This window comes from Bos grunniens, chromosome 3 (assembly GCF_055505025.1).
Source record: "Bos grunniens cultivar Pamir isolate PY7600 chromosome 3, Bosgru_T2T1.0, whole genome shotgun sequence".
In the NCBI taxonomy this organism is placed as follows: domain Eukaryota; kingdom Metazoa; phylum Chordata; class Mammalia; order Artiodactyla; family Bovidae; genus Bos; species Bos grunniens.
The window spans coordinates 102,112,410-102,130,434 of NC_141167.1; the positions used below are offsets into that span (position 1 = coordinate 102,112,410).

Here is an 18,025-nt window from a genome sequence, read left to right on the forward strand (position 1 = left end):
TTCAATCGTGTCTGACTCTTTGCAACCCCATGAACTATAGCCCACCAGTCTCCTCTGTCCATGGGATTGTCCAGGCAAGAATACTGGAGTGGGTTGCCATGCCCATCTCTTCCCAACTCAGGGGTTGAATGTCTCTTGTATCTCCTACATTGGCAGGCAGGTTCTTAACAACCAGTACGCCCTGGGAAGCCTGAGACTTCTGTTACGTGTTACATGCTAAGTTGCTCAGTCTTGTCTGACTCTTTGAGGCCTCATGGACTATATCCTGGCAGGCTCTTCTTTGAACTCTGTTGCTGCTGCTGCTGCTGCTAAGTCACTTCAGTCATGTCTGACTCCGAGCAACCCCATAGATGGCAGCCCACCAGGCTCCCCCGTCCCTGGGATTCTCCAGGCAAGAACACTGGAGTGGGTTGCCATTTCCTTCTCCAATGCATGAAAATGAAAAGTGAAAGTGAAGTCGCTCAGTCATGTCTGACCCTCAGCGACCCCATGGACCGCAGCCTTCCAGGCTCCTCCATCCATGGGATTTTCCAGGCAAGAGTACTGGAGTGGGACTCTGTTAAGACCCAGTAAATCCCAAGGCTCCCTGAAACTTAGTCATCCTTTACAGTCACTTGTTGATTAAGGCAGAAGCTGAATGCTGAGAGTAGGCAGGAAGTCTCAGTATAATGTGGCATATAATCGAGCTGAGATGAAGTGTTTGTTGCTGTTATTGTTTAGTTGCTAAGTCATGCCTGACTCTTTTGTGACTACCATGGACTGTAGCCTGCCAGGCTCCTCGGTCCATGGGATTTCCCATGCAAGGATACTGGAGTGGGTTGCCATTTCTTCCTGCAGAGGATCTTCCTGACCCAAGGACTGAACTTGTGTCTCCTGCATTGGCAGGTGGATTCTTTCCCACTGAGCCACCAGAGGTAAAGTGTAGGATGTCACTAACCTGGAGCCATTAGGGAAGGAGGTTTTCCCAGGGATATCACGATCTAGCCCAGATGGCAGGTAAGGCAGTGAGAGGGAATCAACACTCAAGTTGAGGTAGATGTTTCAAGGAGCATGTTTAAAGACCTCAGGGAAAGGGAATTTCCCTGATGGTCCAGTGGTTAAGACTCAGTGCCTCCAATTGCTGGGGAACTAAGATCCCACATGCTGCATGGCATGGTCAAAATGAAACATAACCATAAAGACCTCAGAGGGAAAGAGTGCAGCCTGGCCATCTTGGGGGTCTTAGACTATTTCAGTATTTAGAATAAAGACATCTTTGTGGAAGACAGAAAATAAGGTAGATTAATACCTGCATGTTGCTTGGTACTGTCTTGGGTAGAGAGTGAAGGAGTCAATGGAATTACTGCTTGGCTGCTGCCTCTTAGATTCCTGAAACTTCCATTGCATTCCTCTTACAAACAACTGATGACTTAATGCAGAGAAAGGAGACATCTCTGATTTGGGCAAGGTTCTAAAACACCATCCAGGCAAGGAGGGAAGAGTCCTGGGGCCTGGTCTGTTGGTTACCTTGAAGTCCCAGCCTTCCTGCCCAGTCTCGTTCCTGTCTTCCAGGTAGGAGGTGACACACCTAACCTCCCCAGACTGGTGTGCTCTCCCAGTCTTGGCAGCAGCATTGGGACCTGACAGCACCATCTATGTCTGGGGTCTAGGGGATCTCCTGTGTGTGAGAGGCCATGTTACATTCTCCTGGGGGTGCTGGATGAGATGGTTGGTTCATTAAAAGAAAGCACAAATTAGTGACTTCCCTGGTGGTCCAGTGGCTGAGATTCCACATTCCCAGTGCAGGGGGTCCAGATTTGATCCCTTGTCAGGGAAGTAGATCCTACATGCCACAATTAAGAGCCTGCACAGCCAAATACATAAACGTTTTTAAAAAAATTTAAAAGATTAAAAAAAAATAGTTTAGGAACACTGATAGTCTCACCCTGCCAGCTCTCCTTGTGACAACCGCCTTCAAAATCTTCAGGTTCTATCTGGCCATAAAAATGAGATTTTGGCACCAATGGCATCATACTGTAATCATTGGCATGAACTAGTCATCATAACTACCCCACCCCTTGGTCCTCTTCAGGACTTTCCTGTGCAAGATACAAAGGGTCAACAGAGGAGGAGCCATAGGCCCCCAGAGACAAAGTGATCTCAGGAAGAGGTTCACCAGTTTATTTCTTAGAAAAATCATTTCCAACAGCTCATGTAAAAACAGCACAGTGAGTGGTTTGTGGCTGTGGCAGGCAGATGGAGACATGGCTCACTATATGTCACCAGCCTGGGTTTGGCTTTAAAAGGAAAAGCTGCTAAGGGTCAGAGGCTGAGAGAGTAGAGTGAAGCCAGGTCTCTGCAGAATGGAGGGTTCAAAATGTGGAATGCAGCTAGGAGCTGGAGCTGGGGGGCTGGGGGGCTGCTTCAGAGCCAGATATCAGAGCTGCAGTCGCCCCCAGGGTAGCGGAGCTCATGGGCCAGGGCTGGGCCAAGGGGCTCCTTCCCAAAATCCACTAGGAAGTTGGGGTTCAACTTCAGCCCTCCCCTTACTGTGTCTACGTCGATCTGCAGCATCACAGAGCCTTCCCTGGTGGAGACAGGGCAGGAGAAGAAAGAGGTCAGAGGGGGCCACCTCTCCTTCCATCAAAATTAGGTAAGTGTTGGTGGAAGGAGGAGGGCTTCCTGAGGAGGGAGCAGAGTCTGCAAGGCGAGCTGAGGAGTCTTCAGGAAGCCCAACCCCTCTGGGAGAGGAGGGCTGGGAGGGGAGCCCAGGCTGTCTCCTTACCTGATGAGATCAGGGTAAAACTGCTTGTCCCAGGCACTGTACAGCGATGTGGTAACATAGAGACGGGTCCCATCCAAGCTGAGCTGGATCATCTGAGGGCCTCCAGCCACTCGCTTCCCCTTGGGAAAAGCAGGGGTCAGATCCCAGGGTTACAAACAGGTCGTGGAAATCAGTGGCACCACTCAAACCCGGAGAGATATTCAGCTGCGGCCCAGCCCTCTCCCCCATACCTCTCCAGCAGGGATCTGAGGGACCCTTGATCTGTGGGAGAGACAGCCTCACCTTGACCACCAGGGGCTCTGGCTGGCACTTTAGCTCCTGGTCCTCCAAGACCTGCACAGGGCCTCCCTTAACAATGCTGCCCCCGAGGAAGATCTGGATGGGGAGGTGCAGAGCGGAAAGGAGGACAGTGGTGGGCGGTGAGGACATTCCAGGAAGAGCACCTCACTTCCTCACATTCCCCATGTGCAACCACGATTCCCTGTGGTTCTGACCCGAGCATCCCTCAGCCCCCATCTCTGTTTTTCCTGCACCTTCTTTATCATCCCCCAGGTACTTTGTACCCTTTGCCTCATGTCTAGACATCTACTTCCTCCCTCCCTCCCTCTCCATCCTGCTGGGACCCCACCTGTCCCACGAGGCGGGGCCTCTTGGGGTCAGAGATGTCATACTGTCGCAGATCCCCGTGCAGCCAGTTGCTGAAGTAGAGGAAGCGGTCGTCCAGGGACAGCAGGATGTCAGTGATCAGGCCTGGGGGTACGGGGTGGGGTCCAGAGGCTTTAGGGACTCTTGTTCCCCAGCCCAGGAACCAACGTTCCAATTCCCATGCTCCCCCGAGCACTCACTTGGCATTTCAGGCAGTATCCAACCCTTCACTTTCTTGGGGGGCACCTGGATCACCTTCTCCACTGACCAAGTCCCTCCCTGCATTGGGGTTAAGAGGCAGAGAGGGGAGCCTGTCAGAGTCGGGTGATGGGCGTCAGGTCTAGGTCCCCCTAGAGTGTACTGTCTGCAGAGAGACAGTAGGTATAGGGTCTTGCCACTAGGGTCTAACTCCCATGCAGACCTTCCTAAGGCAGGGATCACGTCTGCTTTCCCTTTGTGTTCCCAGCACTTAGCACAGAGTGTGTGTGTGTGCTAAGTTGCTTAAGCTGTGTCCAACTCTTTGCGACCCTACGGACCTCAGTCCTCCAGGTTCCTCTGTCCATGGGGTTCTCCTGGCAAGAATCCTGGAGTGGTTGCTGTATCAGGGTTGCTGTGCCTTGATCCAGGGGTTCTTCTCAACCCAGGGATCAAACCCATGTCTCTTTACATCTACCTGCATTGGCAGGTGGGTTCTTTACCACTAGCACCACCCTGGGAAGCCCTAGCACAGTGCCTGACTCACTAAATATTTTTTGAATGAATGAATGAATATGGCCAGTTGGGGCTTAGGAAGAAATTAGCCTAGGACAGAGAAGAGAGGCAGGGCAGGTGGCCTTATTTTTAATTCCTGGGAAGTCTGGGTTGGTGAAGCCAGAGGAGGAGGAGGCCTGGGTCACCCTGAGGGAGAAGGGAGGGCACAGTACGGAAGCTGGCAGAGAGTTGACAGGACTGCTGGGAGGAGAGGGCCAGAGCTCACATCACCTGGTTCTTGTAGAAGCGCTGGATGTTGGAGCCAAGGGCACAGCCCACGAAGCCCTGGTCAGCGGCTGGGTTGTGTAGGAAGCGGATCTCCAGGGGGATGAGACCGTCCTGCAGAGTCAGGGTCTGCACCTTCTCATGGCGCTGCCAGTCCCACACGTGTAAGTGTTGCCCATACAGCCCTGGGGTGGAGACACGGCCGAAAGATGGAATCAGGATCAGGGCAGGAGAGCCTGGGCCAAGGCTGGGGCCCAGCCCAGGGTAGAAGGATGAAAGATGGGTTGGAGGGATCAGAAGGATGCTTGAGCAAGTCAGAGCACTCAGCACATCCTATACCATCACCCCAAGGTTCCAGGATCCACATGAGGGAAATAAGATGGCTGGAGAGTGGGGGTTTGGAAGAGAAAAGCAGGGGTTCATGTGAGCAGGCTCCAGCCAGCCCATGGGTATACGGGGGATTCTCACCTGCCTCCACATCAGCAGGGTTGAAGCCATCTCGTAAGACATTGGGAGCTGCCCATTCAGTACTGATCATGACATTGTGTCGAGGTTGGTACCAGAAGTCATAGCCCATAGGCGCAGCACCTCCAGGTTGCTCCCACGTCCCCTTCACCTCAAATGTCTCTCCATCCAGGAGCACAAAACCCCCTGAGCAGTGAGGAAAGTAGAGCGGTAGATAGAGGTGGTGGAGACAGGACCCGTATCCAGCCCTCACCCCAGGCCTGTCCAAGAGGCTCCAAGCCCATCGCCTGGTGCCCCTCCTCCCACTGGGTGTGCCAGGTCCTTAGATTCAGGAGGTGGATTTGGCCACCTGTCCAAAGGGTCCCACCCAGAAGGCCAGATGAAAGGTGGGGACTTGCTCTGGTGTTCCTGCCTTTCATCGGTTCATCCCTCTCCCAGACCAAAGGGTTCATTTTTCCTCCCTTGTGCCAGGATCTTTTAGTACACTGTACCCTATGCTTCCTCTGCCCAGTCTCCTACTTTCAGTGTAGGATTCCTGCCAGAGTCTAAACTCCATTCAGCTCACTACATTTTTTTAGACAAAGAAAATGCTATTTATTTGTAATTTGACACGAGTGCCCACTGTTTTTCCCTAGCTGAGTAGGTTGTGACACCTTGCCATTTCTTTGCAAATGTAAATAGATGTCTACTCCTAAGTGTTCTTAAATCTTGGAATGTCATGCAACCCATCTTCTGGAAAAAGCAGTTAAATGGAGTCTAATGCAGTAACCTTGATCTAATGCAGTCTAATGCAGTAATCTACTGCAGTCTAATGCAGTAATCAGTAAGGCCATCCATGACCTTAACTGATAGTTCACTCCAAGCCCTTTGGATGGAAAGCTCTGGTGAAACAGGTGAGGCTGGGAGAGAAGCAGTACACCACAGTGATTAAGACATAATTGGGGAGGCACAGTGCCAGGTTTGAGTTCTAGCTCTGCTACTTAATAGCTGCTGACTTAATCAGTCTGCACCCCAGGTTCCTAACATGTGAAACAGGGATCACAGTAGCATCTGTCTCATAGGTCGCGTCTGGCACATAGTAGACATTTCATGTAAAAGCTATTGATCACACCATAAGTGAGCAAGTAGCTATGACAATTAAGGATCCCAAGGATTGTAAGATTTGCTCTTGAATTTGGGAAGGCTGATATTAAATGTATCTGTTTTCTGAGGCCATGTCTGTACTCTCTCACATTCCCCATGGCAGATCAGAACTTGTAAGTGAATTCATCATTCAAGGCTCATCCTCATAAAAATAATTGAAACAACTGAAGTTACACACATATGTGCTAAGTTGTTTCAGTTTTGTCTGACTGTGTTCAACCCTATGGACTCCAGCCCACCAGGTTTCTCTGTCCATGGGGTTCTCTAGGCAGCAATACTGGAGTGGGTTGCCCTGCCCTCCTCCAGGGGATCTTCCCGGCCCAGGGATCGAACCCACATCTCTTACGTCAATCTGCACTGGCAGCTAAGTTCTTTACCACTAGTGCCAGCTGGGAAGACCAAAGTTACATGATTATTATTTAAATACTGGATGAGACCCACCCTCTGATTCTCCCTGGAAGGTCATTCCATCCCTCCCGTAGTTTGGAATCTGCTTCCCTCACAGGTGTGCCTACAATACCTTTGCCATTGCCCTTGGGGTCTCCCAGGGCACTGATCATCACCTCCCCACTGGCCAGACAGTGGCTGGTGTGGAGGTAGCTCAGGTCACACTTGGCATGGATCTCCTTGGGCTCAACGACCTGGAGAGGGGTAAGGAATGATGTCAGAAACCAACAGGGCCAGGAGTCTCCACTCTTTACTCCTCCCCTCCCACACTTCCATTTGCTGACCCACCCTCTTTTCCTTTCAAACATGGACACAATTTTCTCTGTAGGAATATGGCAAAGGTTCAGTCTGCAGAGCAGCAGTGGCGTCAGAGAGACTGACAACTCTCTGGCAGAAAGCTGGAATTTCTCTCCTCCCTCCTTCCCATTCCTCCCCAGTCTTGAGGGCATTCACAGCCCTTTGAGACCATAAGCTCCTCCCAGGCTGGGAGGATGCCAGTGTCAATTCTGTATCACCAGCGGCCAGCAGTGAGCGCCTGGCACAAAGAGGGCACTCAGCAAAGTGTTGAAAGGAGGGATCAGAGGCTCCGCCTAAGGGAAACCCTGGGCTCACTAACTCACTGGGGAAGAAATGGCTCCTTCAGCTCAGAGTGAAAAACAAGAGCCTCCTTCCTCCCTTGTGGTGCCCCTGGGTGACAATGACCCAGCACACTTGGTAACTCTCCTCCAAAGTCCAGCCCCGCTCCCTGCTGCTGAGCCTGACCCTGTGCAGGGGCCCGAGGCAGCTGCTGTAGGGGCGGCTTTCCTGCCCATAGGCTGCCCCAGGTGCTGAGCACATTAGGGGCTCAGAGCTGGCTGGGGCAGAGGACGTGCCTTGTGCAGCTTTGGAGCACGGGGCTCGGTGGCCACATCCACCACATACACTCGGGAGGAGATGAGGCTGGGTAGCACCAGCTTGGTGCGCGACTTGGTGCTGTCCCCAAAGCAGCTGCTGCAGGTGTTCCATCCCGAGTGATGCAGTTCGTCCTTCAGGTTGGGCATGGGCAGCCGGTGGATGACCTAGCAGAGGAGAGCGGGTATGGGCGGTGCTTATCCAGACCATGCCTCTGTGCGCTTTTCAAAAGAGGCTCCCTGGACCCACTGCAGCTGGCAGCAGAGCACCGCCTTGATTCCAGCACTGACCTTGCACATGGGTGGGGGTGCTCTTCTGCAATGAGCAACCTGAACAACCAGACCCAGGGAGGGTGAAGAAGGATGGGGTGGGGAGGGGACTGTCAGAGCAATCTAGAGGAGGGGGTCTTAGGGCCCGCTGGCGTCCAAGCGCCATCTCACCTGGGAATACTGGGGAGACTTGGGGTTGACGTCCACAGTGGCCAGGTAATCCGGGGCTTCAGTGCCCGTGTTTCGGTAAATGCAGGGCAGGTAGACAAGCTCCTCCCTGGGTCCTAGAGGGTAGAAAGCAGGCAGTGGGGGTGATGTGCTGGGGAGGAGGGCCAGACCAGTGCTGGTGTGCCAGCAACGGGGTCAGTAACAGGCACTGGCTTGCCCACCCCTGGGGATGCTGGATCTCAACCTTCTCACACTTACCTTTCATGGCCTCCAGAGGGGAAGGGTAGCCAGGTCCGCATTTCCCACATTTGGTAGCTGTGGAAACAATGGGGCTTGTTGGCTGGCCCACGCTCTGGAGGGCGAAGGCTCCTTCCTTACATGCTGCACCCCCCAGTCCTCCCATCCCACCACTGGCCAAGGCAGAGGAACCGTCCCAGGTCCCCTCCAGACCTTCCTGAGTGTGTGGGAGTGGTGGGGAGAGTTGCAGAGATATATTTGAAGGTGCACGACCCTCAAGCAGGACCCAGGGGAGGCAGGAGAAGGGTAAGTGCAGGGGAGGCTGTGTGGTGCAATGGTTATGACATTGACTTGGGTCCCCATCTCAGCTGGTTGGTCACTGACTGGCCATGGGAACTTAGACACATCACTTTACCTCCTTGGCCTCAGTTTTCACATCATCTGTAAGAAGAGGGTAATAAGAATACCACAGTAGGCTTGTATGAGAAATAAACCAGGAGTTGAAGTCAAGCATGAGGCTGTGTCCTTGCCTGGGAGCAGCCAGTTAACCCTGGTTGTGCTTGAGGAATAGCCCTCAGGTGGCGCCTGTTCATCTCATTTCACTTGAAAGGCATCTAAGCCAGGAATTCGGATACTTCCTGCTTCCCTCCCCTCTGGGTCCTGAACCTCAGGCTGCCAGCCAGTGCTAGGGTTATATAACCAAGAGTCTGGGAAGAGTTAGGAGGCTGAAGTTCAAGGCTGCAGGACAGACCCAGCTGAAGATCCTTAGACCAGTTTCTACCCCTGTGTGGGCCCCATCCACTTGGTTTATCTGTAAGCCAACCCTGGAGAGTTCAGATGCCCAACCACCAGAGCTGTAGGAAGTGGCCCTCCTTGTCCCCTGAAGTCTGGCAAGAGAAGCCACGTGGATCTAGGGGACCACAGTCAGGAACCAAAGTCAGTCCCTGACAAGGATGGCTACCACTAGGCATTAAGCATCAGGATTTGGGGCCTAATCTGGAGGAAGGGCTGAGGAATAAACTGAGGGAGTTGTAGGCCAAAAAAAACCCTGGAGTGGAGTTCACAGGACTTGACACAGCCTCCCTGCCTGGAGCCTGGCCAGTCTGGCCACTGCTCCAGAGTCCATTTCCACTGGTACCTGGGCTCAGGCCCTCAGCGAGGGAGCCAGGTCCCCTACTTGCAGCAGCCACATGACTTAGGAGTCTAAAAGGCAGTAACAGCAATGGAGAGTCCAGAGTGTGCTTTCAAAGTCCAGGTTTGACATCTACTCTCTCCATTTTCTCCCCCTTTGCCTAAAAGGGCTAATAATACCTCACCTTCTTCTTTAAGTGGCTGTGAAAGCCAAACGAGACAAAGTATTCAGAAGTACTTTCAGGTGAGAAATGTTGTATAAATATGGGGAGAGCTGTGCCAGAGATCCAAGGCAGTGCCTGGTGTTCAGAGAGAGGGCTGGGCTGGACTGGGACAGGTGAGGCCCAGCCCCAAGGAATTAATACTTGTTCAGCTCTACAACCAAGCTGTGTCAGGATTTGGCACAGGAGGTGAGGGGGAGGGGAAGGAGCTTGCCAGAAACAGAATGGAAGGAGGTTCAAAACTCCAAGACCTCAAGGGACTTCCCTGGTGGTCCACTGGTTAAGAATCTGACTTGCAGTGCAGGGGATGTGGGTTCGATCCCTAGTTGGGGAATTCAGATTCTGCAGGCAGTAAGGCTACTAAGCCCACAGCTCTGGAACCCATGCACCACAACTAGAGAACCCTCGCTGCAATTAAAAGACCCCTGGTGCTGCAACTAGGACCCCATGCAGCCAAATAAATAAATAAAAATATTAAAAAAAAAACAACTCCAAGACATCAAGACAGAGATACAAAAACTGCAAAGCCAGAGACTGAGAGAGAAGTAAAGGTATGAAGGAGGTGTGTTGTGAAGGAGGTATTGCCCCTAAGCACTATCCTCCCATCCCAGAGCCCAAGTGCCCCATGCCGCAACACCCACAGCATTTCTCCCAGTCAGGGTCAGGCCCTGTGAGCCACTCAGACTCCACTGATCATCAGTCCTCTTTCTCGGGGAGCATCTATCTTAAGCATCTCAAGCAACATCTCTGACTATCTTTGGGTTTGAGATGAGCCCAGGGGTTCTTTCAAAGCCAGGCTGGCTTGTTGGGCATTCCACCAGCACAGGAAAGAGCCAGGTCCTAGGAGGCAAGAACCTCAATACTCCCAAGCAGACCCAGGCTCCTCCTCAGCCTGACATCAAGAAGTCCACGCATAGGGGAATAGGAGAGCTTGGAGACTTGGAGAACTGAGAAGGTGGAGGCACTGAAACAGTCTGAAACAGCCTTTCTCCCCTGCCCCCCATTTTAAGAGAGTGTGGGGGCTCCCTGACCTCCCTCCTGGAGTGATTGGTGGGGCAGGATAGCTAGAGAGCCCCCTGGCCACGGAAGGCCGGGTTCCCTAGTCCCTGCAGTGAGAAGCTGGCCTAGGACTGAATCAGGGTTGTCAGTCTCCCATGGTAACTGTCAGAGACCGTACAGTAGCTCTTAAGTGCCCTCACCCGTACGTATTTTCTCAGCTGCAGCAAGGCGCCCTGGTCCCAGGTTGCAGCTGGGGAGCTGGGTGGGAGCCCAAGGTCACCCTTCCCAGCAGTCCCTCTGCCTTCCCAGACAGACGATTCCAGAACTTTGGTTCTGGGAAATGCAGGGGTCGGGGTGGGGTGGCGACAGTGCAGCAGAGCCGGGCAGCTCCCTCCGCTAACCAGCTCCCGCTCCAGGTTTTCGGTCACTTCCTGGTGGGGGGCGGGCCAGCGGCGGGCAGCGCACGGTGGTCAGAAGCCCCGCTCCTTACCCATGCTGCTCGCTGGTGCGCTTTGCTCCCGAGGGGTCTGCCAAGAGTGGGCAGAGAGAGAAGGTTGTGCAGGTGTCCAGGCTGGCTGGCTGTGCGGGAAAGGGGCACCGGGACGGAATTTATACAAACAATTGGGGTGGGCGGGGCAGGGGGAGGGCCCGGGCCGCAGCTAGGCGGGAATGACGGATAGCGGCTGGCTAGCTGGGGCACTTTCAAATGGCCTGGGCGGCTGTTTGTGTGAGAGTGCAAGTGTGTGTGCGAAGGAACCTGAGCGTGTGCAGATGTGCGCTGTGTCTAAGCGCGTTTCCCTTCAGCGGGGTGGGGGCCTGGCCATGCGCTTTTGTGTATCTGGGCGGGTTTTCGCTCCTGTATACCTGTGTGCTGCCTGCGTGTATGTGCAAGTGCCTGCGGGAGTGTGTATTTGTGTCAGTGTGGCTATGTGAGGGTGCTTGTGTGTGCCTGTGTACATCTGTGTACCTGCCAGAATGTTTATGCCTTTATGGGCATGGGCATGTGTATTGGCATGAGTGTGTATGCTCACACGTTTCTGGATCTCTAAACACTCATCTCTGCACGTGGACCTGACTCTTGGCATTCAGAGACCCTGAGGACTGTGGGCTCATTTGCTCCCCAATCCATAGCCAGGGTCAACTCCCTCCTGAGGTTCCTTCTTATTCCAGACATTTGTGTTCCCCTACCACAGCTGCCCTGACAGGGGCCAGGGCGGGGTTGTGTGTCCAGGTTCCACCTTCCCCAGACCCATTAGCTCCTCATAAGCTTTGAAGTGGAAAGAAGCTTGGCAGTGCTCATTACTACTCTCTACTACCCTCGTAAACCTCAGAAGGTGAAAGTGGAATGCTCCCCCTCACCTCCTAGCCTGGTGCCCCAACAACTCCTTAGGGCAGCATAGCAGGGCCCAAGGACAGCCCAGCGTGATGCCATTGTCCCTAGCTGACCGTGACAGGCCCTAAAACTCAGGCTCTCCATCTATCCAGGATATAGTTCTCCAACTGGAGGATTCCATGACTTCTGAGCCTGCTAATAGAGTGTCCCAGCTCCTAGGCAAATGACAGCTATTTGTTCAAGAACTGAGGGATGGTTAAAGCCTGATCCCTTATCTCTCTGGGGGCTGCCCTCATCTGGGGAGTGAGGGTTTAGAGAGCTGGAAAAGAGGACCCCCACAAATTGCTGTGCATCTCGAAACCAAGGGCCCCCTCTGTCATCAAACTTGGCTACGTGACTGGAGTAACCCCCACGCCCTTCTTCTAGGAACCTGCTGGCTCTGGTCTCAGGAAGCCTCTTTCATCTCATGGATGAAAGCTCTGCCCTGAAGTTTTTATTGGAGAGTAAAAGTAACAATGTTTGGGCTTGAGGTTGCCTGTCGAAAAGAGCCACAGGGCTTCTAAACCAGAGTGGCAGGCAGGAAAGCGAGGCTGGGCTTTGGTGTGTGGTGTGATGGGTGTCTGGCCTCCTGGTTCCCATGGGTGAGGGATCATTTGACTCAAGGGAAGATGCTCTGTGGCTGCCCATGACCGGGGTCCTCCCTTATCCCCTCATCCCCAGTATCACTCAGCCCCTCTTGGCTCTTTCCTGCTTCTACATTCTCGCCATTGTACTGTCACCCAGGCAGCTGACAAGGGGGTGCAGCTGTCCCACAGGCGGTGGCCCCTCAGGGCTACTTCTTCACCTTTGCCAGCTTCCTGCTTCCAGGCTGCCTCCACTCACCCTGCCCCATCCCTCTGGCCACCCTCATTCTGGGGTCTCTATTGCCCACCTCTTCTCTACTCTTCTACTTTTTGGCTTGAGGGAGACTAACAGCCAAGATCTGAAAGAGAAAGAACCCTCAGCACCCCCCTTATCAATAGTTCTTAACTTCAAAGAAGCTATTATTTAGCTTGTCCCAGAGTCTGTCACGCAATGCAAGTTCTCTCATGCCCTGCGGCTCCACACTCTCACCTCTAGCCTCTTCCTGTGATTTTCTCTCAGAATCCTCACTCCAGAGCCTAAAAAGTTCTGGGGAAAGTTGTCCCAATCGGGGCTGCAGGTAGAGGCAATCCAGGGTCAGGGTTCAGACTGATAATGATAACGGAGAAGTGCCCTTGGTGTATTTGCTTCTTTGGGTATGAACAGGGCTTGGGGTGAACTGTACCCCAATCAGCACGGGTCTCCTGAGTGCCCCTAGTGCTGCTTCTCAGGAATTTCAGGGATCCCTTTCCTGAAACAGAGGCCAACTGGAGCTGGGCGAGTTGGACTTCAGTCTACTCACCTGGGTGGCCCTGCATGACGCCCTGACTCTGGGCATCCCCCAGCCCGAAACTGGGTGCTTGGGAAGGCTGGCGGGGTGGGTGTATTCCTTCTGTTGTTTCAAGCCCCAGAGAGGCACAGTGATTATTAGAGGTGATAGGTTATCAGGTTAACAACTAGACAGCCAGGCGATTGTGTAACCGATTGTGTAACCGCTGCCCGAGCTTTGGCTGTGGCCTCCACAAACAGGAAGTGGGGTGTTCCTGGCTGAAGTGGGTGGTCCTGGAGCCGCAGCCACAGGGGGCGGGGGTGGGGGGCACTGCTGGTCCCCCCTTTTTCTTTCACCTGAAGCCTGATTTCTTTGGGGCCCTGAGAACATTGACGGGGAAACGGGGAATTGAGGAAAGAAGTACTAAACCCAGTGAAGGGAAGGGGGAGGAAATGATGAACAACATGATGTTTTTACAAAAGAAAAGAAACCTTGGTGTTCTTCATCTCTAGCAGAACAAAAGTGACAGGGAAGCAGTCGCAATTGGCCTGGGAGTGATATTGGGAAGAAAGAAAAATTAAGTTATGAAATCTCCTCCCACGCACCAACCCTTGTCTAGCGCCCAGTTTAACCCTGTCCCAACCCACTCGTGTAAGTAAATCATCTTTTCTCTTACAAAGAAACTGAGGCTCAGAGAGGGTCAAGGCAACTGACAGATGGTTTGGCAGGATTTCCATCCAGATCTGAGGAGCTCACAGTTTTTATAATCATTCCTTGGCATTTCTGTGTTTTGTTTTGCTTTGTTTGGTTGAAGGAGGAGGGTGGGGAGCACAGAAGGAATGTGGAAAGCTGTGGTGTTTTGTTTCTGAGAAATCTCAGAACATGGAGAGTTTTTCTTGAAAGGGGAAGAGGAGTGAGGAAGCAGATGTCCTCAGCTTGGAACTGTGCAGTCTTGGTGGGGGGAGTGGTGAAGACTCCCCTGTGCTCCAGGAAAGACTGGGAGCATATACATCTGAATGCCAGCCTGGTTAGCTTTGGAAAGAGGCAATGAAAGGAAGGGGATAATTCTCCATTATTTAAAAAATATACTTGTGCATTTTAAAAGATAACCAGCATGGGGAATTCCCTGACGGTCCGGGGGTTAGGACTCAGTACTGTCAATGCTGTGACCAGGTTTCAAGCCCTGGTCAGGGAACTAAAATCCCACAAGCTACACAGCCAAAACAAAGGTGTGGCCAAAAAGAAGAAAAGAAAAGATAACAAGTATGTGTTACTTTTGTAAACAAACTCCAAGTAAAGGTATTAGAACAAAACAAACACAGTTCAGTTCAGTCACTCAGTCGTGTCCGACTCTTTGCGACCCCATAAATCGCAGCACGCCAGGCCTCCCTGTCCATCACCAACTCCCCGAGTTCACTCAGACTCACGTCCATTGAGTCAGTGACGCCATCCAGCCATCTCATTCTCTGTCCTCCCCTTCTCCTCCTGCCCCCAATCCCTCCAAGCATCAGAGTCTTTTCCAATGAGTCAACTCTTCTCATGAGGTGGCCAAAGTACTGGAGTTTGAGCTTTAGCATCATTCCTTCCAAAGAACACCCAGGGCTGATCTCCTTCAGAATGGACTGGTTGGATCTCCCTGCAATCCAAGGGACTCTCAAGAGTCTTCTCCAACACCACAGTTCAAAAGCATCAATTTTTCGGCACTCAGCCTTCTTCACAGTCCAACTCTCACATCCATACATGACCACTGGAAAAACCATAGCCTTGACTAGACGGACCTTTGTTGGCAAAGTAATGTCTCTGCTTTTCAATATGCTATCTAACACATATATATTAATATTAGAGAGAGGAAGGAAGGAAGGAAGGAAGAAAGGAAGGAAAGCAGGGTGGAAGATCAGTATGGTGTGGTCAGGGCCACAGTGGGATCTCATGCCTTGGAGAAGGACTGGCTCTGGACCCTTCACACAGCAGTTGTCTCACTAACCTGTCCACCCTCTCCTTTGGAAGACAAACGTGTGCATGGTCATTCATGCATTCAATCTCCACAAATACCCTGTTTTGGTAGGCAAATTGGTGAACAAGACAAAATTTCTATCAAAGAGTTGACATTCTAAGGGAGATAGCCTTAGAATATTATCTAATATCATCAGATAACAAGTAATCAAGTAAATGTATAAATAAATAGGATCATTTCATATATATTCTAGGGTGCTTCCCAGGTGCCTCAGATAGTAAAGAATCTGCCCACAATGCAGGAGAGCTGGGTTCAATCCCTGGGTTGGGAAGGTCGCCTGAAGAAGAACCCACTCCAGTATTCTTGCCTGGAGAATTCCATGGACAGAGGAGCCTGGTGGGCTACACTCCATGGGGTCACAAAGAGTCAGACACGACTGAGTGACTAATGCTTCCATATAAGTGCTAGGAAGGAAGTCCAACAATGTCAAGATGATAGAACAACATTCGATAGGGCTGTCTGGTATATACAGGGACAGATTTGTGTGCAAAAGAGCAGGATAAACAAACCAAGAGCCCAAGAACACACAAAGGTACACAAAAATGCCTGTAGCACATAAAGTAGCAGCCCATGGCAGCCTGGAGCAGAACTGGCTAGACAGGTTGAGGTTTTAACCAGCTCAGAATTTCTGAGCCCTACCCTGCTCATTTCTCTGCACTCTCAGAGGAAGGAATAGCTTTTACTGAGAAGCTGTTACCAGGTGTGACTGGTGCCAGGCTGGGCGCTGCATGCTAGCAAGAGGCCCACAGCAAACTTGGAGAGGCAAGGAGCTTTTTTCTTCATCCCGCATTAATGAGACAGAATCTTACTAATTTATCCAGCTGCTTACCCTCCTCTCGCAGTATCTCCCCTCTCTGAACAATGCTGAATTCAGAGCCTGCTGCCCAGACTGACAACAAAATTCAGAGAAGAGAAATAAAGAGAAAACCACGCTGTCCTTTGCCAGGGCTTCCTGCAAAGGGCAGAATGTGAGAGAGCGTCCTTCCTACCTCTAATACACGCAGAAATATCCTCCCTCTGGCCTGCAGCCGATGCTTGAAACTTCGCCACCCACCGTTTCGGTCTTTGTCTTGTGGGGTGACCTCACCCCTGAGCTGCAAGGATTACCCCTGGGGTGCTAAGCCACAAGCACCTTAGCAGTGTGGTCAGATGTATGCCTCCCAGTCGGCAGTGCTGAGGAGTGGCTATTGGTCTAATGGCAAGAGCGAGGGAGACTCTAAAGAAGGGAAAGAAAGTGTTTTTAAAGCGCTTAATTATTTTGTCCCTATTTCTCTTTTTTTTCCTTAATTTTTTTTTTTTTTTTTTTTTTTGTGGCCATGCCGGGTGATACATGGGATCTTAGTTCCCCTCCTCCTTCTTTTTGTGTGTAGTAGTGTAGTCCATGCGACCCCATGGACTACAGCCTGCCAGGCTCCTCTGTCCATGGAATTATCCTGGTAAGAATACTGGAGTGGATTGCCATTTCCTACTCAATGGAATCTTCCTGATTCAGGGTTCGAACCCATGTCTTCTGCATTGGCAGGTGGGCTCCTTACCTCTGCACCACCCGGAAAGCCCCATAATTCACCCGCCAGGGATCAAACCCGCACCCCCCGCTTTGGAATCACAGCGTCTTTTTGTGGTTGTTGTTTTATTTATTTTTGGTTGTTCTAGGTTTTCGTTGCTCTGTGCAGGTTTTCTCTAGTGCGGTGGTTGGGGGCTACTCTTCGTTTCAGGGCTCTGGCTCTTCATTGTGGTGGCTTTGCTTGTTGGGGAGCACGATCTCTAGGGCTCCCAGACTCTAGAGCATGGGCTCAGTAGTTATGGCACACACGCTTAGTTGCTCTATGGCATGTGGGATCTTCCTGGATCAGGGATCAAACCTGTGTCTTCTGCACTGGCAGGCAGATTCCTTACCACTGTGCCACTAGGGAAGCTGGGAAGCTTGGAGTCTTAACCACTGGACTTCCAGGAAAGTCCCTGCTCCTATCTCTTGAGAGAAAAAAAACGAATAGCAAGTAGGATAGGGAGATCTCTCTCTTTCTCTCATTCTGGAAGATATCAATAAATACAAAAATAGAATGAATGATTTTTTACTGAAAGTGGATGATGAACCCACAGGTACATCATCCACTTTCAGTAAAGATCAGCTTATAACCCATTTTGTTTCAACTATACCTCCCAGCCTCCCTCTACCTTGGATTTCTTTTTTGGCAGTGAACTCTAGGCATTTTATTGTATTTTGAATTAATATTTCAGTATGCATCCCTTCAAGATAATAATTCTTTTTAAAATTATTTTTTAATTAATTATTAGGGCAAAGAGGGAGAACCACTAGACCATTCAGGTATGACCTAAATCAAATCCCTTATGATTATACAGTGGAAGTGAGAAATAGATTTAAGGGACTAGATCTGATAGATAGAGTGCCTGAGGAACTATGGATGGAGGTTTGTGACATTGTACAGGAGACAGGGATCAAGACCAACCCCAAGAAAAAGAAATGCAGAAAACCAAAATGGCTCTCTGAAGAGACCTTACAAATAGCTGTGAAAAGAAGAGATGTGAAAAGCAAAGGAGAAAGGAAAGATATACCCATTTGAATGCAGAGTTCTAAAGAATAACAAGGAGAGATAAGAAAGCCTTCCTCAGTCATCAGTGCAAAGAAATAGAGGAAAACAATAGAATGGGAAAGACAAGAGATTTCTTCAAGAAAATTAGAGATACCAAGGGAACATTTCATGCAAAGATGGGCTCAATAAAGGACAGAAATGGTATGGACCTAACAGAAGGAGAAGATATTAAGAAGAGGTGGCAAAAATACACAGAAGAACTGTACAAAAAAGATCTTCACGACCCAGATAACCATGATGATGTGATCACTCACCTAGAGTCAGACATCCTGGAATGTGAAGTCAAGTGGGCCTTAGAAAGCATCACTATGAACAAAGTTA

At 51.1% G+C, this 18,025-nt stretch overlaps 1 protein-coding gene across 3 annotated transcripts; it reads right to left on the bottom strand.

The window, feature by feature from the left end:
• Window positions 1–2,139: 2,139 nt before the first annotated feature.
• Window positions 2,140–10,938, bottom strand: SELENBP1 (selenium binding protein 1). Of its 3 annotated transcripts, none has more exons than XM_086392648.1 (12): window positions 10,846–10,938; window positions 8,026–8,082; window positions 7,771–7,883; window positions 7,312–7,497; window positions 6,513–6,633; window positions 4,853–5,035; window positions 4,391–4,569; window positions 3,610–3,688; window positions 3,393–3,514; window positions 3,047–3,139; window positions 2,765–2,883; window positions 2,140–2,566 (listed from the first exon to the last, which is right to left on the bottom strand). In XM_086392648.1, exons 1-12 carry the CDS (start codon window positions 10,847–10,849, stop codon window positions 2,404–2,406), a joined length of 1,419 nt encoding a protein of 472 aa, XP_086248774.1. In that variant the 5' UTR covers window positions 10,850–10,938; the 3' UTR covers window positions 2,140–2,403. The 3 variants fall into 3 exon arrangements, with proteins under 3 accessions (XP_086248774.1, XP_086248776.1, XP_086248777.1); XM_086392650.1 differs by having other exon boundaries at window positions 10,556–10,938; XM_086392651.1 differs by lacking the exon at window positions 10,846–10,938 and adding an exon at window positions 8,420–8,620.
• Between the last annotated feature and the right edge of the window lie 7,087 nt (window positions 10,939–18,025).

Bases quoted from the DNA above. Each gene is read 5' to 3' on its own strand.
- SELENBP1 (XM_086392648.1), bottom strand. The intron at 7,884-8,025 runs GTAAGTGTGAGA...TCTACCCTCTAG, and splicing joins CCCTCTGGAGGCCATGAAAG to GACCCAGGGAGGAGCTTGTC. The intron at 7,498-7,770 runs GTGAGATGGCGC...CTCCTCTGCTAG, and splicing joins AGTCTCCCCAGTATTCCCAG to GTCATCCACCGGCTGCCCAT.